Source organism: Semicossyphus pulcher, unplaced genomic scaffold, assembly GCF_022749685.1.
Source record: "Semicossyphus pulcher isolate SPU_LCO1_2020_fin unplaced genomic scaffold, fSemPul1.0.p SCAF_14, whole genome shotgun sequence".
Lineage (NCBI taxonomy): Eukaryota > Metazoa > Chordata > Actinopteri > Labriformes > Labridae > Semicossyphus > Semicossyphus pulcher.
In genome coordinates, this window is record NW_027211648.1 from 11008872 (window position 1) to 11032634 (window position 23763).

Genomic DNA, 23763 nt, shown 5'->3' on the forward strand with positions numbered 1-23763 from the left:
TATAAAAAAAAATTCTATTTCTGACCACAACGATGACGTCTGATAGCCGCTGTCCTTTCAGCTATATGTTTTTGGTATCTACTAACTCTTAAAGGAAACATCTGGCTCTTTAGCTGCTAAATGTACAACTGTGTTCAGCTTTGTTTGGCTAGTCGCTAACTTTGTCCATCATTGGGTTTATCAGTTACCCTCTACGTCTGCAACAATGCTAATGAGAGCTGTCAGGTTAAAGTAAAGCCATTAAATTATACTTGAGCTTAACATAATCTTTTGTTGCATAATAAGGAATTTTCAGACAGATGGAAAATGTGTGTCATCAGGAATGTTGCATTGCTAATCACAGAGTGTTTTCCCTCCTGTTGCTCTCTTGTTAAGTCAGTGTAGCTGTTCTCCTGAGATTTGAAAAGAGAGATTATAAACGAGATTTGTCTCATGTTTGCACTCTTCTATCAAACCCCTTCACTTTCACTGTAGCCACACAGTGCGAAGCCCCTCTGGTGATCTATACCTCACAGACGAGCGGTTAGCTTCGTTGAAATTAAGCTAATTATATTCCCCGCCTGTACACATGCAGCAAACATAAGCTATACTTTCACCCGCTATTATCTCTCCAAGGTTTCGTGACTGTGAAACACCCACTCCTAATTAAAGGTCGGAAATGTGCCAAAACCTGACATTAAAGCTGGGGAGATTTTTTTTTTCAGGAGTTAAAATCTTCCCAGTTTTTCCTGTCGGTCGTTCTGTCCCAGTTTGACATCAGCAGCACGAGGAGAGCTTAGCATGAGCTTCAATTCTTACAAATCTTCTGCAGTCTGTGCTGTGATGAAACGAGGCAATAAACTGTAAATGTCAGTAATCACCTGGGGATGAGAAAAAAGACACAAGCACACACTTTGTCAAACATGCTTTCAAAGAGACAGCTTGAAGGTATTTTCTAAACCACGACCAGAACAGATAATAAATCACTTTATATTTTATGCACCTGAAGCATTTCTTTTTGTAAATAGTTTGATTGACTTTTATTTTTTCAAACTATAAATTCCAATAAGCCTGGGCGCTGGTTTAGCTCAGTTGGTAGAGCAAGCGCCACATATACAGAGGCTACAGACCTCGACGCAGCGGCCCCAGGCTCGACTCTCGCCCTCAGCCCTTTGCTGCATGTCATCCCCCACTTCTCCTCTCACAATATTTCCTGTCTTTCTTCAGCTGTCCTCTAAATAAAGGCAAAAATGCCCCCCCAAAAAATCTAAAAAAAAACCTCCAATAAGTTTTGTACACTTGCAGAAATAATACTAAATAATACTTGAGATCAAACATCTCTTTTTCAAGAGTGTCCTGGCAGCAGCACATTAACGTTTCAGACAAACAACGAGCAGCCATACATACAGACATAACACAGAATATGTGACTATAAGACAATAAAAGACATGAAATAAGTTTGTCTCAAACAACCACAATCATAGATATCTCAGGCAGAACATCTACAGCCAGATGTGTCTGCCTCCAAGCATCCAATGAGACCAGTTCCTATAGTTCCAGGTCTCATTGTAATTCTAGTTCAGGCGTAGGGAGCAGCAAACTTAAACGCCTTTTTCCCCAGTTCAGTTCAGACCTTTGGGACAGACAGTAAGAAAGATTGTAAGCTCCTGCACTCTTCTGACTGATGTTGTTTAGAAGGTACGAGGGAAGCATAGACTTAGACGGCAAACAGTGATGAGTGAGGGCTTTAAAATGAGTGATGAACCTCAGTGCCCCGTGATACACAGTGTCCAGAGCATGGAAGCTTTGAGAAGAGGCGTGCATGTACAAAACATCGCCATAGTCCAGCACAGACATTAAAGTGGCAGCAACCAGTCTTTTTTTAGCCTCAAAAGAAAGGCAGGATTAGATTCTGAAGTTTTAATCGTTTCACCAACTGCTGAATATGTGGTGTAAAAGAGAGAGATTCTTCGATTAAAATGCAGAAGTATTTGTACTGAGACACAGACTCAATCTGTGTACCCTGAAAGTAGAGATTGAGGGGGGGTTTAGTGGCCTTGATTTTGTATTTGAGAACAGCGTGACTTTAGTTTTATCTGCATTTAAAACAAGTTTGAGATTATATAAAGAGAAAGATTCAAGGGATTTAAACAAAGCGCATTTTGCCTCAGGCTTTAGACTCCAACTGACTTCCCACGTTTTTCCTTGGCTTAAAGAAAAAGCTCGCCCTGGTTTACTCATGTAATTGCTGCTGTTTCCATGGTTTTGTTGCTTCATTAATTTAGCATACACAGTGTTATGTTATAGAGTTACAAGTTGGTTTTGGTGTTTAGACAATAGGAAAGCTACAGAGCTTTATTTAGAACGTCTGATTCACTGTGCTGTCGCCACAATGATGTTGATTTATAGCTGCACCTTGACCCACAGGGTTTGAACGTATGATGAAAAGGTGCCTGAACGCATCATTCAGTAAATCCATCACGGATAGGGCTGTGTTTCAGTTAGAGGAGGGAGCAAACAGCAGTGGGAGACGTATTATTTAAGTAAAACTACCAATACAAAAAGTCCTGCATTCAGAACACTACATGTCTATAGAAGTATGAAAGGGTTATTTGCACTTAAAAGTGACTGTTACATTGTTTTATATGACAATTGACAACAATGGCAGAAAGTTTTGAAGACCAGCTGGAAGACCAAGTCCTCAATTATCCACATCTGTACAATGTGTCATTGTCACTGCACAGCAACAAACATGGCTGTCAAAATAACTGGATAGTTAAGTTCAGTTTTAGAAGTCAACGTGGAAACCTGCAAAACTGAATCCGTGCACAGAGGAAAATGGGGGACTTAAAGCAGCAACGGCTGATGGACGGCTACAGCGCCCGTGAAACATTCCAACTGGTTGCCGTAGTGATAGAAACCTACCATGTCACTAAGCAACGACTTCTTCCTGACTGCTGCTGGCAACGGGTGTCTATAACAAACAGGAAAAACAGTCAAGTTAGCGGGTATCTTAAACAAATATATTAATAATCCATACAAGTACTAAAGGTAGAATCGAATATGAATGAAATGACAGTTTCAAATACGATTAAAAACGTATAATTCCCTGCTTACACTCTAATGTGTACTGACTACGGCAAACCAGTCTTTTCCCGTAGCAGACAGCTTCGAATGCCGTAGCCGTCCCCTCAACCGTCACTGCTTAAAGTTCCTATTGTTGGAGAAACAGAGTTTGGATGGTGCCGACGGTGTGTTCTGTCCACTGAAGCTGTCGCTTTTTCTGCCATGATCTCAGAATTTGCATGATAGTAACCTCCTCGAGTGTCACCATGTCTGTTGTTTACTTCCCGAACATACAGTAGTTGCATACGGCCTGAGCTCTCTGGTGTGCCCTCTAGAGGTATCCTCCAGTAATACAGCGTAGTGCAAAGACAAAGAACAACAACTACGTTCATGACGCAGCCGGTTGTGTTCGTGAACGCAAGGTTAAAAAGCAAGTATATCTCCGAACTAGCATCATGGAGAGACAACCTTCTACCTGCCCATGTTTTCTTTTTAATACTGTCTTCTGTTGCCCCAAGTGATGCTGACTCAAGTGACATCACTTGAGGCCGTTTATTTATACTTTGCCCAGCTCACTCTGGAGCCTAAAGAAGCTTCATGAAACTTTTTTTCCTTTTTCTTTTTCAAGATTATTTTTTGGGCCTTTTATGCCTTTATTTAGAGAGAGAGAGAGGACAATGGATAGTGTCAGAAACAGGGAAAGAGAGAATGGGGGATGACACATGGCGCCGCTTTGAGGACTATAGCCTCTGTACACGTCACCGATTTAACCGCTAAGGCTAAACGTTTTTCACATTTTCAGTAGCACTCCTCTCTTTGATTTGTACTTAAAGCAGAGAGCTTAAATTGGTGCATTTTGTTACAACTAGAACCGAGTTAACAGTTAATATGAATATAAATAAAGAAATAAATATGACACATGTTTATTTGTTTTAAATCTTGTGTACTCTTTGGTCAGAGAACATCTTGTCCTTTTTTGGATTTGCTCTCTACATTTTTTGGGATGTAAAGTGATGCTCGGGTACTCCTGAAATACCCACAAGTATGGGTATGTGTTGTTGCATGAAACCACAAAGTGCAGAGATGTCGTGCAGCTTCACGTCAGCTGACAATCGCTCTATTCTTCTGCACTCAGTTTGGGTTCATGAGAGACTTAATGAATGCCTTTAAATGTCATTCGTTCGATGCATCCAGACATGTTCGATCTGTAGAAATAGAAGTGTAATTCTATGCTAAAACATGATACACCTCTAATTTGCCTGAGCTCTGATTGGGGCTTTGATTGCTATATATAAGTTTATGATAGTTCATGGGAGCTTTTGTGCTCTAAAATGCAGATTCCTTAAGTTTGAATGGGTGAACTTTTGGGGTTAGTGTTGTATGTCATGCCTCCCTTGGGCCTTTTTATTGCGTGGGTTACAGTAAGTTCAGTCCTAGATAGCAGAGGGAGGGCGTTTTTGACGCTGGCGGTTGCTATCAGGGGGGTGCTGGGACATTTTTAACTCCCTGGCCCGTAAGATGTGGCCAAGGGTGTGTTCATGTGTGGGGAGGATGGCGCTAAATGTCTAATTATGCAGGATCCCACTTTCTCAATTTTCCCAGGGTACAGTAACAGTAACTTATGGCAGCACAGGCTCTTTAATCAGGGATGTCAAACACCACATGAGGAACGGTTTGATGAAACTCGGGGACCCCGCGGAGGAGAACACGTCCAGGGCTTCAATTATGTTGTTGCGCACAGGACAGAAGCCGCTTGTGTGGTACAACATTCATCACCTGCAGTGGCTTAACAGTCCTCTGTCAATGTCAGCAACAGGATGAATTTAGATGTTAAATAATCCACCATGGGCCTACTTGTAAATAACATTTAATAACTTATTTGTTTACAGTGAAGTTAATGAAATGAGATCTTATTAGTTTTCTGGCTTGTTGCACTATTAAAAACTCTTCAGCATATGTAAATGAAGTTTATTTGTATGAAGGGGTGGAACGGCAAATTAATTACCCTGCCAGATTGCAGCATCCACCCCAACTTTTAAATACTCTGCAGGTCTGTTTGCTTCTGTTCCCAGAAAAACCCAAATGGTCCAGAGATGAAAAGGTGCTAAACCTGGACATGCAACACAAGCGTCCAGCTTTATAAAAAAACAGGTGGCCGAGTATTAAACTCTGCACCTGAAATTTACTCATTAGAAATAATCAGCATAAACACATGAGGCTGCCAAGCAGCCGAAAATGAACTTTCATTCTTCATTTATAATTGAGTCATTAGTCGTACACAGCACAGATCATTAAGCTAATGCTGCTTGGGCTGTTAAGGAATATATCCATTTATGGTTGAAGTGGAGTTTCTGTGTATATCTGAAGTGCTGTATGGTATTTCTGTGAGAAGTCACTGATAAAATGGAAGCTTTGAGAATCATTTTAGGGGCTGTAAGCTGCATATGAGGTCAGGAGTACCACGTACTGAAGCCACTTAAAAGAGTCTGACATATTAAAAAAAAGTGTACGCTGTAATTTTGATTTTTTTCTCCACTTCACCTTGACGTCAGACAGGCCTTTCTCTCTGTGGCTACTATGTCTTATAACGCACAACGGCCCTGCATAGCCTACCTACGCATGCAGCACACGGTATTGAATAAGCTGTTCAGGTCAGCAGTTTATAGAAGAGACAACAAATAAAAAAATTACAATATTATGGAAATGTCAAAATGGCTTTAAAAACTGTAGCATACACTTAAACCGAAATGTTCTTTTAGCCTAAGTGTAGGACCTCTTAAAGTAGCTAAAGTACGTGGTACTCTACTGCGTAGTACACTTAGCCTACTATTCGAAGCTAAATCCAAAAGGGCAACTGGACTACACTTAATATTGATAAGTACCTCAAACAACCTCACTTCAAAATACCCAAACTATCCCTTTAAGCTCTAGAGGTGCAGGAAGTTGGATTTTGTTGTCTTTGGACAGAGCTAGGCTAACTGCTTTCTCTGTTTGCGGTACGCTAAGCTAGGTTAGCTGCCTGAGGCTTCTTATTTAGTCTACAGACACAATTGAGGTATCAACTGTCTCATTTTAGGATACTATTCTTTCTAAAATGTTAATCCTTCTTTTAAACTATCACAGAGTGCATTCCAACATAATTTATCCTCCAAATCTCTGAGAGAAGTAAAGACCCTGTTAGCATACCGCTAGAGCTAGTGAGCGATTCCAGTATCATGGGGAAAGGAATAAGATAAAGACAAAGCTCTACTTTCTTGGTTGCAGTTTGGTATACTTCTGTAAAACAGATGATTAAGTTCCGATCAAGACACACATGAAATCTATTACTTGTATGTAGCTGTTTTAACCTCCTTTTTATGTTGCACAGGAAGACTTACTATAGCTAGTTTAAGGATAAACTTACAGTACTTTTCTGGCCACCCCTTCCCCCTAATAACTTTTATACACTCCCTTAGCCCTTTATGATTTGTTATGATATAATTTAGTTAGTTAGTTAGTTAGTTTTTGCAGTGAGAATAATCATTCTAAAAGTGGTACAATTAAACTATATGATATCCAGTATAAATTATCCTTAGTAGAAAACAGTGAGCACACGACGCCTGCAGGCAGAGTTTGTCTCTCTCGACCATAAAGTAGGACGTATATAGGGGAAAGTCTCTGCAGCAGCAGGGTGGGTGTCTGTGGTCACCGTCTCTGCCCTGTGTGTCTCCAGCGGGCCACCCTACACATTTTCTCCCAGTGGCATTCTGCCAAACCCCAAGGTAGCTGAGCATGAAAATGAGAGCGTTGCTTTAAAGGAGTTAAAAAAAGGTCCGTTTTGATCATCCTCTTCGGCTATTTATTCCCATACTTGTTCTGCTGTATCTATAGAATTAGTTTTGCTGAGAAAAGTGGAAATTAAAGTTCAATCGTTGTAGGTTTTCTGCTACCTTACTATTATTGCTACCAAATTAAGATTCTCCTTGTCTCTGTTTAACCACTCAGAGACTGAGAAATGCGTCATGAGGGACATGATACAGTAATTTGTGGCTTTGACTATAAATATGATGCATGATGCACAGAGAGGCATTGTCTATTCATTTTTTCCTCATTGGTTTTATGAAGGGTGGTACCTGCTGCAATCTCGGACAGCTTGTGTTTCATAGTCTTTTTTAGTGTGCAAGTGATATAACTTCATTAATTTATAACATTAAGTCTCATGTATGTGATCATTGTTTCCCTCGTGTATATACCAAACAAAGCTATATAACATGTAAACATCCCTCAGTCCAGACGGCAGACATTTCTTCTTATATTTAGAAAAGTACAGGAAGAAAATGTTCTTGTTTTCCCTCTTTGCACTCATTCTGTGGCGGTTTGGATATTTATAATGGAGGTCAATGTCTGGATACCCTGGCGTACTGTCCTCTGTGACTGCTCCTTTTTGCAGCCAATACATTCCCTTCATGTGTGAAATGTCCATCTGGCCGGCACTCTGCAGCACCTCCTACTCATGCACTAAACCCAAGATTTAAAGAGCGTCATGTTCAAATCAACAGGAACAACTGATATCAGCTTCTAATATAAAAAAAACAAACGGGGATCCTAGATTTAAAAAGGTCATTTAAATGCACCAAACAGGCTTTGTGGATTTTTTATTTGGGTAGAAGAAGGTGTACTTGTTTGTGCATATTTTGGTTACTTTTGGCTGTTGGTCAGCGTAGCCTCAGGTGTTCACAACAACATAAATGCTCCCAGAGGATGCCAGCAGGAGGGGAGAGGTGTGGACAAGCTGCTGGCCCGAGGGTCCACCCATGAGTCGCTGGTCAGCAGGCACGGCCCAGAGTTCAGCCAGTCACAGAGCAGCAGCACTCGCAGTCAAGACTGAAAAAATGCAACATTTTTCAAAACAAGTGCAAGAAGTCCTCTGCACTGATACCTTTAAGCCGTTTATCCAGGACAATGACGGAACTAAGTGCCATTATTATCAAAATAACAAGGATTAGGAGGAGACGAGGAGGACGTGGCTTTTGTCCTGTAACCACATAAAAGAGAAACACTGTTTTTGTCTGGGATATGATTCGTCTGAATTACATGAGTCAGAGGTTAAATTTATACAATCAAAGTGAGAAATTTCAGACAGGCATTTGAGTCAGGTGTATTATTGTAACCCCTAATCCCAGTTCCACTTTCAAATCGTTTCAAAACACCCAAACTGCATGTGAAACACGACATGTACGACCCTCGGCGAGAACTCCAACCAAATCCTCATTAGGAGCGAAAACAGAAGAAATCTTGGCGTGAGCATCACAAAGCGATAATCCCCTCCAACCGGCTCGTAATCCACTATTTATCTACAGTGCAATTAGTCGCTCACTCCCGGGCCAGAAACTTTCACGCACTGGAGCCAAACGCCGCTTCTGTTCCAGCTCTTTTAGGCGTCTCCTTCCCTCCTGTCCCGAAACGCATCAGGATGAAGAAATGCTCAGTTATGGTTTTGCTTAATGACAAAATTACAGCAAAAATAAATACATTTCAAGTCTCATCAAACTTAATTATATGTGTTTAAGTTTATTTAAAAGATTCATACTGTACTTTGTGTGTTATTATTTGGAGCAAACACCTGACTAATAATTTAGGGACGATGTTAAAAATGCCTCACAAACATGTTGTGTAGTCGCTCATAGAATAACCAGAAATGACCCCAAACTCTGTGCATCCTTCACCTGTTTGCTTTGCATTTTCAAACCTGTAATTGTGATTATATTTGGGGGGTCGTAAATGTATTTTAATGCAAAAAAGTGTTTTAAAAAAGCCTCACGTGCAGCTTTCAAGTCGACTTTCTATTCCCAGCTCTATGCTGACAAATATACCCACACAGTGGTGACCATGATGCATATATACAGCGATGGAGCACGGTCAAACTCTCGCTCCGGTCATCAGGCTGACCACAGCTGGTTTCCATGTTAAACACCAGCGTCTGTTGAGTGTATACATGCCCCTGAGTGTCCTCCACACTTCACTTTATAGCTGCCTCTGTCCACAGTGTGTGTAGGAAGCGTCTCAGACAAGCCACTCTGGAAAAAGTGCACCTCTTGCTCGTTTTTGCATTCTGTAACCTGTTGTTTACACAATGTATTTTCTTTTTTCTAATTAGGGAAAGTGTCTCGTCCAAAGTCCATGAATTGAATCCTTGTGAGGAGTTTGTCTAAAAGAAGCATCCTAATCTAGAGAAATGATCAGGTAGAACGCAGACAGTAGACGCATATATTTGCACAGAAAAGATCTGTGTATGTGTGTCTTTATTAAAAGCCTGCACACTTTATGTGCGCCAAATCCCCACTGAGGTTACAGGCAAACTGCGGCTCTGCGAGGTCTCTCTGACAAACCTTACACTTCTGCTCCTTGTCCAGTCTCAACTTTGTTTTTGAGGTTTGCATCTGCAGAGAGGAGAGGGTGAAAAGGGAAACAAGAATAAACACAGTGTTCACCAGAGCAGGAAAAAAATGTGAAACATCTTGTTCGACTCACCCAAATGACCTTGTGTCGCATGAGCTCCGCCTGGCTCAGAGCGCTCTGCAGCCTCGCCATCCTCCTCTGGTGGAAGGTCGCTCTGAGGGACCCGGCCAAGAACTGGGACAGCAGCTGGACGGACCAGGACTCGGGCAGGAGCTGGATGACCTTCTCTGCTGCGAAGACGTGAGGGTTGTTGTTGAGCAGATCCACGGCGGCGTTGGTGAGATCCTCAGAGCTCAGGTAGATTTGGAGCAGGGCGAGCAGGAGGGCCTGTCTGAGCTGTGAGTCCTGGTCTCGGGCGGCCCTGCAGCAGAAGGCCTCCGCAGCCTGGCGGTCTCGCTCCTCGTGAACGAGCACCTGCAGCGCCTGAGTGTGTTCCCCGGCCCGACCCAGGAGGATGGCTTTCTCTATGTGCAAGGTCGTCGATTTCACCCTCTCTGCGGTCAGAATAAAACTTGTAATTAGGTAAAATGCAGTGATTATTTAATTTCTCATAAGGCTTCTACGCACCGTACACAACAGAGACGTCAAAGTATTCAGATTCCCACAGCAGCTGCTGCAGCTTCCGTCTGGTCTCCATCAAATCCGTTTCCTCTTCCTCCTGCAGCGCCTGACTAACATATGCCAAGGCCAGGCGGCTGTGATGCCTCTCCTCCTGGGGGCGAGATTACACCAATCATGCCTACATGCATTTAATAAAGGAGTCAGGCGATTAGATTAGGTAGCTGCCGCTGTTCCCACCTCGCTCTTCGAATCAAGGATTAAGAACTCGAGGTACAAAAGCAACGCCAGCGGGTGCTTCTCCAAGAAGGCAAGGACATCTTGTGTCTGTAATGGAGCATCTGGTGGACGCCTGCTGAAAATCTGCACACCTATCTGTCAGAGAATAAAGAAGCTGTTAAAGGCCATTTAATCATCAATTATATCTCTTTAAGAAACCTGTTTAGTTAATGCAGCGTGTTTGTATCTGTTACACATGGTTGTACTGTGCAACTCTGCCCTCTGCTGGTTAGGTTTAGAGCATTTAAAAAATTTACCTCCTGGTTTTTTTGCAGAGTCCAGTCTGCAAATTTCCACACAGCATCGCTGTCCTGTAGTTGACTGAGAGTCCAAACTATGTGTGCGTATACATCAGAGCAGGAGGGGTCTTTGTGGAAGCCATCGACAATTTTCATCCAAGTCTGGAAGAGGAAAACAGGCTTACACAGGCTGGTACACAAAAGAAGTGTATGTAATACGTGTGGAGGTTCAAATCAAACCTTAAGTGCATCTATATGATTTCCTTGGCTTTGATAGAGGGAACCTAATGCAAAAAATCTGGGGAAAAACAACAATTGGCCTGTCAGATATTAAACTAAATGTCTTATATTTTGTGCTTCTATAAAGTGTGATTACAGACCTTCTATTCGGCATAAAATCCTTCATTTTCACCTGTTATGTCGCTCCAAAAAAGGAACACAGTGATCCAGCCTGCACTCGTTCGAAGAAGCCAGAAGCTGCTGCAGGTTTTCATTGTCTCCCAGCGCCACGTACAGCCTCAGGAGGGCGCTGTCCACCTCTTTACTGCTTCTCAGGCCTCGCTCCGTCCCCCTGACTGCTCGGAGAAAGTCTCCGAGGAAGAGCAGGTAATGATGAAACGTGTTTCTGTCCTCCTGCCAGAGCGCCTGCAGATCCCTGGCCTTGTTCGCTTGATCAAGCTGGGATTGGAAGTCCTCGCCGAGAACCGGCTGCACGTCGGGGTAGAGGCGGATGATTTCTCTGGGGTCCAGCTCACCTTTACTGTTAAAGTGAGTATTGATTCGTTAGACTTTAGTGTAGGATTCAGCAGAAGATTCCAAGTGAGCCGAATTCACACAGTTGTGATATGTGTAGCGTGTTTGGAGTGTTTTACTCACATGAACATTTCTTTGGCCTCAGAAAAACCCTGCTGGTGATAATGAACAAATCCAGCCAGGCAAGTGACGGTCTTCTGCAGCTCCTGTCGGTTAAAAAAAAAAAAGCCTCTTAAAACCAGTCACGCATGGCACAAACACATTTAAAGCACCAGTATGGAAGCTGAAATCACTGAGGCAGAGGAGGACGACATGTTAAGATATTCAAACAGCGCAAAAACAACTAATGACTCAGCACCTCTGATCTGTAACCTGAGATATGAGGCACAAATTACGCTAAATCTCTGACACCATCTGCTGTCCTCAGTCGAAATCATTAACAGCTCACAACAGTGTGGTCGGTCTACGCCTCCACATTCTGGTTCAAATTAAAACACTACGATGCCAGATGATTTTATAATACATGCAAATTATCTACACATCAGTATGTGTATCAATGAAATGTGTGATATTAAAGCTGAAACCTGACGAAATTCACCCCTGGAAAAAGCCACAGTCAGTCAAAGCTGGTGTTCTCTGTAATCGATAGAAGCAATAATATTTTAAATTGGTGCTGTGGATAAAGTTGTACTAACAGCCTGTTGTTTTGCCCATTCTACATTCCTACAACACCCAGCGTGCATTGCGCCCCTCCCTCTGAAAGGAACGGCCGCTGGAGTGAAATACTGTCGTTTCACTGCAGGCAATGGCTCAGAGCGGTACAGAATCCGAAATACGACGTGAATATACCGGTGGATTGTCTAAAAAATCTTCTGCAGTCTACATTTCAAACAAAGGCTTCCAGAAACTTCTAATGGACAGGTACATTTTGGCCTGTAACAGTGGCCTCCATGCCCAAATAGTCTTGAAGCAAAGATATGGTTGCAGTCGTCCACATGGACTTCCTGTCCTGACTCCAAAACAACATTGATCTCCCAGGAGCCAATAGACAAGCTAAGCACTTTAGCTTGCAGGTTAGCAGTGTTATCAACAACAAAACAGCAGAGGAAGTTGATTATTTACAGAGAAAACCATCAGAGGAAGAAAACGCTGGAGGAAACCTCAGCAGTGATTACCAGCAGTAGCTGTATCGATAGGCCACAGACAAAGCTGAGCTCCAAAAAACATCAACAAACAAAGTTTTAAGTGAACAATCGTGTTTCCAAAAACTTTGATTCTTGAGGATCCCTTCACCTTTATATTAATATCACTATGAAGGGAACATTTGTGGTTTTAAATGAATATTTGGCAACTGCTGGATGGATTTTTAAGAAGTTTGGCACAGACTCATGTCCTTCAGGATGAATTATAATCTGTGTGGTTATCCCTGAATTTTCATCCAGGATGACCATGAGGTCAACATTTTCATTTGTCTAATAGTGTACGACCGAACAGCTGTTAGACTAATGACATTTTCCACAGCTGTTTGGTCACAGCTACTCAGTAGCCTCTTTTACTCTGCCAGTTAAAGGCGGGATTATTATGCCTGTGTTACGTCTCGTCTTTTATGTAAAACGCACAAAGGCGGAACAGCGGGGCGAAGTCGTTAAACCTCTAAAGCTGCTTTCCCACCGGTCAAAAAAAAAACCCTGCTAACACCCGGCTAATTGGAAAGGTTACAATCGGCATTCAGACCCGGGTTAAATGACTCTGCAGTAGAACCGGGTAATAATCGACTCGGCTCCGAAATTGATGGGAACACAAAACCTGTGTCGACACGCTAATCTCTGCCCCCATTCCGGTGCAGTGCTATGCTCCGTCTGTAACTTCTGCGACTCCTTGTCATCTCAGCTACAAATTCCGCCCGTCTCCGTCCGAGCAGCGCTCGAACATCGTTCCAAGTTTGTCGGCGCCGGGTTTGATAAACAGACTGAACGAGTAATAGCTACAATAAAGACCTAACCACCGTAACATCTTCACTGTTTACTAACCCTGTCTCCGGCACATTTGTGACATCAGAAAGCAGGATACTCCACAGGTAATGGGAACAGAGACAGTCGGCATCTATAAGTGGGTCTTCCCACTTCATTAAACCTAATATTAGCATGTTAGCATCTGCATTGTTATGGTGAGCGTATTAGCATCTGTAACTTTTACCCTAAAGAATACTGTCTAAGCACATATATGCTAGCAGGATTAGCATAGCATGGTCTTGTCACCTCTGTTCCTGCTTATATTTACTTTTTTTTAATCACACATTTCAATGGTATGATTTAATTTTTGGATTGAAACAGCTAATTAAAATGTTCTTCCTTTGTAGTGCTGTAAACTTGGTCAGGTAGTGTTTTTAATCTTGTATTAAGTTAAAGAGAAGAACAGCTGGGTGTTTAAATACAGTTTTCCTCAGAAGTCTTCCTGTGTGTCTCTAACGTTTCACCTTGTACGAGTCAAGTGGATGACGCTCTTGAACTCCTTCCAGCAGCACCACCGCCTCCTCGACCCTCTCCAGCCTCACGAGTGCCTGGATCTGCTCCTCGAACGGCACCGAACACAGGCTGAAAATGTCTCTGTCTGTGAACACTAACGCGCCATCTGAGGGGAGATTTGTTTTTCATTTCAGAAACACTCAGAGTGAAGGAACAGTAGGTGCAAGAATGATTGACTGAATCAGTGCAAACTGAGACAGACACAGCTCCATCTCTCTAAACAAAACCACAATTTGACAGCCTCTCTGCCCGCAGCCTGCCAGGATTAGGTGATGAATGGATGTTGCCTGCTGTACCTGATGTTGAGAGCAGACCCTTGGCTCCACTGAGGCTCACAGTCTGTTTGTGCTGCTGATCTAGCACGCTGTAGACAGACAGCACTTTAGGCTGAAGGGTTAGGATGTAAGGGAAACACATCCGGGCTGCCAGCACCTCCTGAGGCCACTGCAAGGGAGGGCGCTGGCAGACCCCCGTCTTCATCACAAAAATGCCTGAGGGATGAGGAGGGAGAAATGATCTCTGGGCAAAACAAATATCCTCTGGCTAAACTGATAAATGTGAAACGAGATCATTAACTGGAAAAGAAGCAACACATGGAGGCCCCTTTCCTCGACAGCCTGCAGAACAACATGTTAGCAGCTCTTACCCAAAGATTCAGGCCCGTTCAGGAGGAATTCCCCTCGTCCAGCTGAGGTAACAAAGACACGCTGCCTGCTGTGACTGTGAGGGAAAAGCTCCTGGCTGCTCCCAGTTGCACTATCACAGAGGAGATACCTGTCGCTGGTACCTAAACACAGACTAGCACCATCTACTGCCAACGCCACAGGCTCCTGGAGCAGAGGGACTTCCTTTACGACCTCCCACCTGTCCACTCCCACCACGTGGATCCGGATCACCTTCCTGCGGCTGGAGGACGTCACCATCTCCACAAATGCCGAATCAAACGACGAGTCACGCACTTCAAACAACGACACGTGCTGGATCTTCTTCAGAGCGGGAACGGGCTCTAAGGAGAACATGTTGAGGGCCGTGACGCTCCGGTCCCACAGGACCAGCAGGTGGTTGAAAAGCGGGACGGCCCTCAGCTGGACTATGTGGCCGCTTGAGCCGAGTTTTCTCGTCCTGCCTTCTCGGGTTTTGCTCTGGTCTCCATTTGGAAGGATGAGATGCTGGACTGTTGCATCTTTGGTGCCTATGTACACGTTTCTGCCATAGCACTCGATGCACTGGATGCTGCTTTTGTCCTTTTCTTTTGGGGCTGCTTGCTTTTCATACACATGTGCGTGTGTGAATGCTCTAAAAGCCATTGCAGGAATTAAGGATGCTTGATTTTTAGATAAAATGCTGCAACTATCCGGTGAAAAAAAGCAACAGATCTTCCTTAAAATATATAAAACACAGCGTCCCTACCTCTCTGCTGCTCCTCCTCAAGTTTCTGAAGTGTAAAGTAGTTCCACCTCCCATGTGACCATATCCTGACAGGAAAGCTATGTCAGCATTTTACGGCGCTCATCCTGCCTTGCGAGGACGCTTACACAACTCATCCAGCAACCGTCACTCAAAAAAAACAAACACTTTTTACAAGTATCATAACAGAGAGGAGGACAGATATTTCGAGGTGCCCACAGATATGACCGCTTGTTTTCTTGGCTTGTGCACAAACCACAAGTTGTGGATTTTCTGTAGGTGGATAATTGACGAGTAGGAGAGCAAGTGATCTGCTGATCAAACCATATATGGGCGCCCTGGGTTTGTTTACAACGTGAAGGAGCTGGGTGCAACCGGGTCAAGAGGCAACAGAAGCCAACGGGAGGTTTGTTTCACAGCAATGATTGTCTAACGGGTGACTGAGAGGGGACAATATGCTCATAAAAAGATTTCAAACCTACCATCAGCTTTATTTGTTGTTCTCTCTCCTATTGAGCTGAATATGAAATATGAGGACACGTAAAAGAAAGCCCAGAATGATGCCAAAGTCTTTATTGGAACAGCCATTCGTGTGTTTCATATGAGAGAAGCATATTGTAGCGTTGCGGGGAAGCTAGACGGATGGAGGACGAACGAGGAAGAGCCCACTTTTATTTCCTTGTCGCAGCAACAGCTAACCTGAAGTTGAGGCGTCCCCGGGACAACAACAAACAGGTTGACTAACTGCATGTGTCTTATTCTTCCCAGAACCCCAAACTCCCGCTTTATAACTAACTCTTCCTCTCCCCTCCTCCGGAACTACCTCTCAGCCACTTCGATGGACACCTCCCTCATTAAACAACTGCAAAACAACAGCAACATTTTATACCAAGTGTTACAATATATTCTGCCTCCTTTCCCATTGTGTGAATACATTTTATAACCAGTGTCCCACAGCATACAGCAGAGATACATGTGTGATGAAAAGCCTGACATTGGGGCTGTAGCAAATATATATATATTTTGATGATAAAATGTCAAAATAATACTCTTCATATTTTCCAAGAGTCGAGAATTGCATCTTCAGAAAGCTTTTTTTATCTGGCCAATTGTCCAAAATTTAAATCAGCTCTGGAAAGTTTGTGTGATATTTAAGTAAAATGAACTTTTGTTTTATTGTCTGCAACATTTCTCCCAACTTCCACATCAAATGTTCTCATTGAGGTCTTTTATTTGCATAAAATGAAGACTGGTTAAAGGTAACAAAAAAATGACCTTGAATAATGCAAAGAAAACGTTCCTATTCATATTTAAACTACAGAAGCCCTTAGCAGACAAACATCCATACATTTTATTTACTTCGTTTTCTCGAGATTTCGACTTATTTGTCACGAGATAACGACGCGGCACCACCGTAACGTCGGATGATCACAACTCCTCAGAGTTGCAAAAGCACAAAACAAACAACAGGCTTACCTTAGCTCGTTACTGTGGGCAACGACAGCATGGCATGTCCTGGTCTGTAATATCTCAGTGACCAGCCTGTCGGTTTGTTTTGTAAATCACCAGAAAATTATCCTGTTATCACGAGAAAACCAGCTTTGTTATCCTGAGATAACGAGTGAAAAAAGAAACAGAAAAACGGAGTAAATATGGATGCATGTCCGCTTAAGGCTTCCGTATTTAACAAGAGAATACTAATGTTTTAAGTTAGGAAGAGTTCAGAAATCAATATTTGGTGGAGTAACCTGATTGTTAATTACAGCTTTCAGGCATCTTGGCAATTCCAGCAGCTCAGCTTTGCTCAGAGGTGTACCTCTCGTGTCAAAGAAAGAAAAAGTACAACCTCCTAAGAAACCAGAGCGAGCAAATATTTAGGATTTTAGCTTGAAAATTACTAAAATTGTCACAATATTCCATCAATCGACTAATTCATTCATGTTTCCAACATAATTTTATCCTTTTCAGAAATGTAAAGGGGAACAAAAACTGTATTTTACACATAAACAGGCAAAGTAAACAGCCAACAAAAAGCAAATGCTGCCCTAAAGATACATGTTTAAATAGATGAAAGCTTTCTGTGTGGAAACTAATGATACTTTTTAAAGCAAAAAAGCATTCGACATTCAGAGTTTGTGTATGTACCAGGCATGCTCATAAGAAACAGTCATGGATACTCTATCTGTTTCAGAATAAGAGCCCTTGGTGTTACTGTGACCCCGTCATTGAAAGGTCACTTCTCCCTGCCGCAGTCGGTGCACAAGATGTTGTCGCGCTGGGTGAGGAAGCCGCGTCCCACCAGCGACACGGAGCACTGCATGCAGGTGAAACACTCGCTGTGCCACTGGCGCTCCTCAAAGGAGATGTACTTGGCCCCTGCCAGACCTGCACACATCAAACACAGAGCGATGTTTTTGTGCTGCACGCGGGTCAATGCAGGGTCTTTACTGTGTTTATCTGACAGTTCCTACACAAATGCAAATAAGGTTCTTAAATATGAGAGGTGTCGGAGCTGCTGACTCACTGGTGATGGCCTTGGTGCAGCCCACACACTTCTTTGCATACAGGTTGCTGAAGCACTCGAGGCAGTATGGGTAATTCTCCCTGGAGGTGAAGCGCTGACCCGACAGCTGCTTCCTGCAGCCGATGCACAGGAAACACTCGCGGTGCCACGGCTTGTCCTGGTAGGTCACTCCACCTGTTGTGATGGCCTGGACGCAACACAAAGAAAACGCACTGTAACTGTGCATCCTTTGATTCTGCAGCCGCGGCTTGAGTGACTTGAGCAGAGTCAGGGGGGTGTTTACTGTCCTGCAGCAGTGGATACACAAAAAACACTGAGCTATAACCTTACCTTCTTGCAGGCACTGCACTGGTAGGCAAACTGCTTCTCGAAGCAGGGCACGCAGAAGTAGCCGGTGTCTTTCGGGATGAAGGACTTGGTTCCTATTGGCTGCTGGCAGCGGTGGCACAGGAAGCAGGTCTCATGCCAGCTGTTCCCCTTGTATTCCATTTTACGGGCACCTGGCACAGAGGGAGAGAGCAGCTTAGTCAGCATATGGTACCTCTGTGACAGCAACACAACGCGGCCCAAAATAGTCCTGCTTGATCTGTGGGGAGAGGACGATGCAGCCTTAATCATCTTGGAAGGAAATGTTGGGACAGGAAGAAGTGGCACTTTTATTTTAGAATATATTTTTTGCTCATTTGTGAACACCTTCTTCCCTTACTCTTCTTTAGCAGATTGAGTAGCCTCTTTGTCACTGAATAACAGATGTTCTTATTAACATTTTCTGAGCACTTTCAAGGTCCTTTGAGGAGCTGTTCTGGAGCTCACCATTGTTTCACACAAACACACGCATTCGAAGGACTTTGCTCCGTTTTTATGGAATCGTAAATGTTCAAATTGGACTTTCATTCAATCTGAATCTTTAAGCAAACATGAATGAGGAGTGTTTGAGATGCTCGGAGAATGAAGTGGTGTGATTGAGGCTCCAGAACTGCTACTGAATTTAAAGTACATCACTCCAACATAAGAGTAACTTCCCCATAATACTATTTTATTGTCATGTTCAATAAGTATAAATAACCGTATAATTCCTACAATAACTTTAACCAACCAATGAGCTCACAGTCTATTCCGGAAGTCCTAAATTATTAGCTTTAACACCTTTTTTGTACGGAAAGTTATAATCTTGAAGTTCTCAGTTTCGCTCTATTTGGCGGCACCTTATTGCAATAAAAGGCAACTGTGGGTGCACACGTCCCGGATAACCAGATGTCTACGGTTGGCTCCCTTTGTCACGGTTTTTAGACTGTTTGCCTTCATCTGAGCGTCGAATTTGTTTCTTTTTCTTTGGATTTTTCCTTATTTTTGAAGTTGTATCTGTAGTCATCAATCTTTTCTTTGTTTGTTCAGTCATAGTAGATTACTGTTTACTCGCAACACTTGAAGAGAGCGGAAAAGCAGCCGCTTAGCTCCGCCTACCCTCTCTGGCAGACCAATCACTGCTGGGTGATGGAAAACGCGTCACTAACTGGGCGCCGCTTGTGATTTTTTTCACCCTAATACTGCAAACACAAAGGCTTTCATCAGTGGGCCATAGGCTCAGTCACCATTGTGTTACCTCATTCGGCGATAGATAGTGACTGAAGAGACATTTATTTAAATAAAAAAACACAATTTAATTCTGAGCTTTTAAGGTGCTGATTTTGTGACTTCAGACCAATCAAGCTAGCTGTCTTCTTGCTAAGCTAACTGCTTCCAGCTGTGTATGCTATGGACAGGTATGACCAACTCTTGGCAAGGAAGCAGTTAAGTATATACCCAGAACATATCACACTGTTTCTTTACACAAACCAAAGTCAGTTTACCCAGTTGAATGGAGTTTGAGCGCTTTTAGTTTTTTCCGTCCATGTTGCCTTAAAAATTGATATTAAAAGTTCGTTCTTGACTTTGGAAACTGTCGTAGAGTGAACTGACCAGCTGCTATATAGACCTTGTGAATAATGTATTTATGTCTTTCTACACTTTTTGTCATCAATGTAAATGTGACAGTATATCGCTGTAAGCTGATATCTTCGAGCCCTATTCATTATCATCATTATCGCCGTCTCTCAGTATACCTGGCATGACGGTCTTCTTGCAGGTGGTGCACTTGGAGGAATAGTCGTGGGCGTAGCACTCGGTGCAGAGCAGCAGATCATCCTTGGCTGCGAAGGCCTTTTCCACCAGAGAGCGGCTGCACTTTGCACATTTAAAACACTGTTCATGCCAGTGCCGATCCTTATAGGACAAGTCCTGTAGACACATGACATATTATTTATAGCACTCGTGGGTTTTCTGTTTTGTTAAACATTAATATGCATGAATAAAAACATAAGACTAACACCAGAGTAATAATAATAGAGTCTTTAAAGGTTCAATTTGCACTTTTGGATCATCAGACATTCTTCTCTTAACTCTCAGGATTAAACTTTCTTACCTTCGTGTTACATCCAATAGCTGCAGCGCAGCCCTCACAGCAATTGGCGAACAGGTTCTCGTAGCACTTAGTGCAGTACTGCGTGTCCTCTTTCATTATGTACTTCTTCCCTAACAGGGACTCTTTGCAGTAATGGCAGTCGAAGCGCTCGTTGGTGGACATTGTTGTTTGCTTTTCTTAGCTGCGGGTCAAACAGAGCAGGAGGAGGAAAATGGGACAACAAAGAAGCGCAGGAAAGATGAAAAATGACCTGAGATAGTCCAAGAACTCTCTAAGTAAGACTCTCCTCTGTCAAAAGAAGTCTCGACCTCGGCTGAGGATGAGGCGGAGCTGGGGGCTGCAGAGAGCGAGCGGTCCGGGCTCAGGGATGGGGCCGGGATGAAATGGGGTGAGGCAGGATTAGGGGTATCCACTGGGGGGGATCTTCTATAAATACTGGCCCTCTTATTAGAGATAATCTCCGGGGAGAATGGACATGCTCCACTGCATCGTGCTGCACCTTTTAAGGGAGCTGAGGGAGCACGGATCGCTAAGCCTCTGATTTAATAGTTGCTTTTTTGAATCTGTAAAGGAAATATCAAATGCAGTTTTAGGACTAGAAGATTGGAAATATGTCTGATACTACTCATCCAAATGTTTGATCAATTTAACATGAATACGCTTGAGTAAAAGATTCATCTTGAGCCTTAAAAATGCAGAATCTCCTCCTTTTCCTCTCTCAAGAATCAGTTTGGATGTCGGTGCCACAGCAGGCATACTCGGCTATTTGGACGCTATGACGTTCCTGGACACACTCGTGGCCTTTGTCAGTGCCTGCTCCACACACACGCAGTTGCAGATGGCTTATGAGAGGTAGGCGCCAGCAGCTTTGTGGCTGCCAGGTACTGAACTATAATGCCAGGACCTCTCAGTAGATATGGAGAGAGCCTTGGCAGCACTTCAGAAGGGGGAAGCTGTGGGCCTGTGGATGTGCGGTACATCCACGGCAAAGTAAAGGAGGAGGAGCAGGAAGGACAGTTTGATGGCGACTATCACGATGGTAGTGATTCACTTGTAACCTCATTAAAGACACACTCTTAGTATACTGCTTTGGACCAGTTGATAAGATACATTATACTCTTAAAATGACTGTTAAAACTGACCTGACTGACTTTTACTAGCACACACTGGTTGTTGTTTTAAGGCCAGTGTTGCCATGGTGAAATCTTCGCTATTTTGAGGCATGTGTCAGACAAAAAAACCTCAACTTTTACCCTAAAATTCGTCGGTGCTACATGGTTTGTCTGCATGTGTCTGGTTCCATCAGTTCAACCAAATGAAAGCTGTTGGTGTCAAAAAAACACACACGTGTGAAACAGCTCAAATCCTTCTTTTGGTGAAAAATCAAACTTCTTCAGCATCTTTCACACACAGTCGACTAATTACATCTGAATGTTGGAACATGTGCTCATATCAGTTTTCCGAAAGGATCAGCGGGGGCGGACATCTTTGTAAAAATAGCTCCGAGAAGACCACCAGCCCAGCCCACAGGCCTAATCCCCGGTATACACACACAGGAAGGTCAGCGGCAGGGATGAGGCTGACAGGAATGCAATTCTGTCTACATGAACCCTCTTCCCCTCGCCGCCGCGTCCCCTCCTCTTCTCTCCGCGTTCACTTCAGCACCACTCCTTGTAAAGAAATTCATGTAGCATTACGCTCTTGTAAATAGACAACATGTACTCCAATTTAGGATCCACAGATGATGTAGGAGGTATCAACAAACCTCTGAGGAATAATGTAAGATTATGTTATTTTCGATCTACACGCTGCAGGTTATGTAAGGCTTATACTTACAACATAACCATATCATGTCGGGATTTAAGGTGCGGGAAATGTTTATGATTTTAAGTCGTGCGATCCTTCAGGTTCGCCTTATTTCTAAGTAGGTGGATCCGCCGGATTACACAGAGTCATCTGCTGCTCTGGATTAAATTACCACTGTATTGTGTCCCTTGCTCCCTGCTGATGTCCAGATCAGCAACCGCAAAACACAAAGCCAGTCAGACGTTAAAAACATAAACCCAGAACCAACTGCAGGACAGATATAGTCATCGTCTCACAAAAGCTTCTAATCTTGGTTGCTGCAGAGTATATCTGTCATCATGTGACATCAGCCAGCGAGGAGATGACCTATATTCACCAGCAAACAAAAAACTCTCCTCGAGTGTTTGAATTTGAGAGTCATGGAAAAGGAAGTTGCACGTCAACGGGCGGCATAACTCACAGGGTGTTAAAGCAGAGATTATTCTATACTGTGTTTATATTGTGAGCGTTAATCTGCATTCGTGCCTGCTCTGATTTCCATCTGACTGATCACAGGTGCTGCTCTTTGTCTCATGGATTATTAACTTCTACTCCAGACAGTGCCAAGTCTGCGGAGCAAAAAGCTTGCTGATCTTGCGTATTCCTTTTTGCCTGCTTAATCCTCTGAAGTCAACTAGCGAGCAGCTGCCAACAGATTTTGTACGTGGCCTGTCTCGCCTCAATAAAAAGGCCTTTATGTGACCTGGACTCGGGTGTCCTCTTATCTTAACGTATTCAGTCTTTACAATAAGGTGTCCGTGGCTGTGCCCCTCTCTGCACCTCCTAATCGAATGATCTCACAGAAGAAGAGACGCTTTTGCTTTGGTGGCTCCTCTGAGGTGGTGACTGGTCGTAGACTGGGACAGATCAGCGCGACACAGTCGAAGCACAAAAGCCTCGCTGCAGCGGAGTTGACAGCTGGTTGGCATGGCGATGACAGCATAAGTGGGGTCCATTAGGTCGGGATGAGGGGCAGTTTCTGGTTGTTAATGAGAGGGCTCTCACAGACGTGGCCCTTTGAGAAGGCCTCTGCGCTCTTCTGCAACTTGGAGAGCTCGCTTTCAACGCAGCGTTTTTGACCGAACAGGATAGCCACACAGGGGGTTACAGGGGGGCAAGGAGATACAATCTACTAAGTCTACTATCTCGCAAAAACCTTACACCCCTTCAGGGAGGCTCGGGGTAATGCCTCCACCGTCTTTTCACCCCCCCTCCCCAGTTCTCACCAAAATGAGTCATGTTGAGTGGGTGACGAGGCCTGTGACAGAGCCAGACATATGATCCCCAACGCTGAGGAGGAGTGAAAGTACTCCACTCCTAGGAATGCACAACCCATTAAAATGTTCTCCTAAACGATCCCTCGCCCCCTCACAGCCTACAGATTCAGCGGTGTATGGATTAACTGTGCACACGGAGCAGGTGATTACCTTTGGGTGCCAGCAGCAGCAAGTCAGAGCAGAAAACACACTTTGATATTTCACCTATGATCAATTATTCACACACTTCAAAACAGAGATATCATTTTAAGGCAAAAATAGAAGTTCTGACATACCTGCAACAGGAAAAACCCAAAGCTTTAGTCAGCCTCAGGCTGTTTCAGAGCCATGAAATGATGTCCTTTATCTCTCCAGCACTCAAGAATACTTTTCCAATAATAATAACTTCATCCTCATCCAAAAATAGTGCAGC

At 43.5% G+C, this 23763-nt stretch overlaps 2 protein-coding genes across 2 annotated transcripts; both read right to left on the reverse strand.

Annotated features, from left to right (window-relative positions):
• Positions 1-9329: 9329 nt before the first annotated feature.
• Positions 9330-15144, reverse strand: LOC138591731 (transforming growth factor-beta receptor-associated protein 1). The gene is made up of 11 exons (XM_069662403.1): positions 14484-15144; positions 14134-14328; positions 13789-13943; positions 11436-11518; positions 10972-11319; positions 10800-10857; positions 10578-10721; positions 10282-10416; positions 10051-10195; positions 9556-9977; positions 9330-9464 (listed from the first exon to the last, which is right to left on the reverse strand). Exons 1-11 carry the CDS (start codon positions 15142-15144, stop codon positions 9330-9332), a joined length of 2481 nt encoding a protein of 826 aa, XP_069518504.1.
• A 658-nt stretch (positions 15145-15802) lies between these two features.
• fhl5 (four and a half LIM domains 5) lies at positions 15803-20623 on the reverse strand. Its single transcript, XM_069661968.1, has 6 exons — positions 20538-20623; positions 20230-20410; positions 19871-20045; positions 18099-18268; positions 17769-17955; positions 15803-17629 (listed from the first exon to the last, which is right to left on the reverse strand). Exons 2-6 carry the CDS (start codon positions 20389-20391, stop codon positions 17478-17480), a joined length of 846 nt encoding a protein of 281 aa, XP_069518069.1. The 5' UTR covers positions 20392-20410; positions 20538-20623; the 3' UTR covers positions 15803-17477.
• Positions 20624-23763: the final 3140 nt, after the last annotated feature.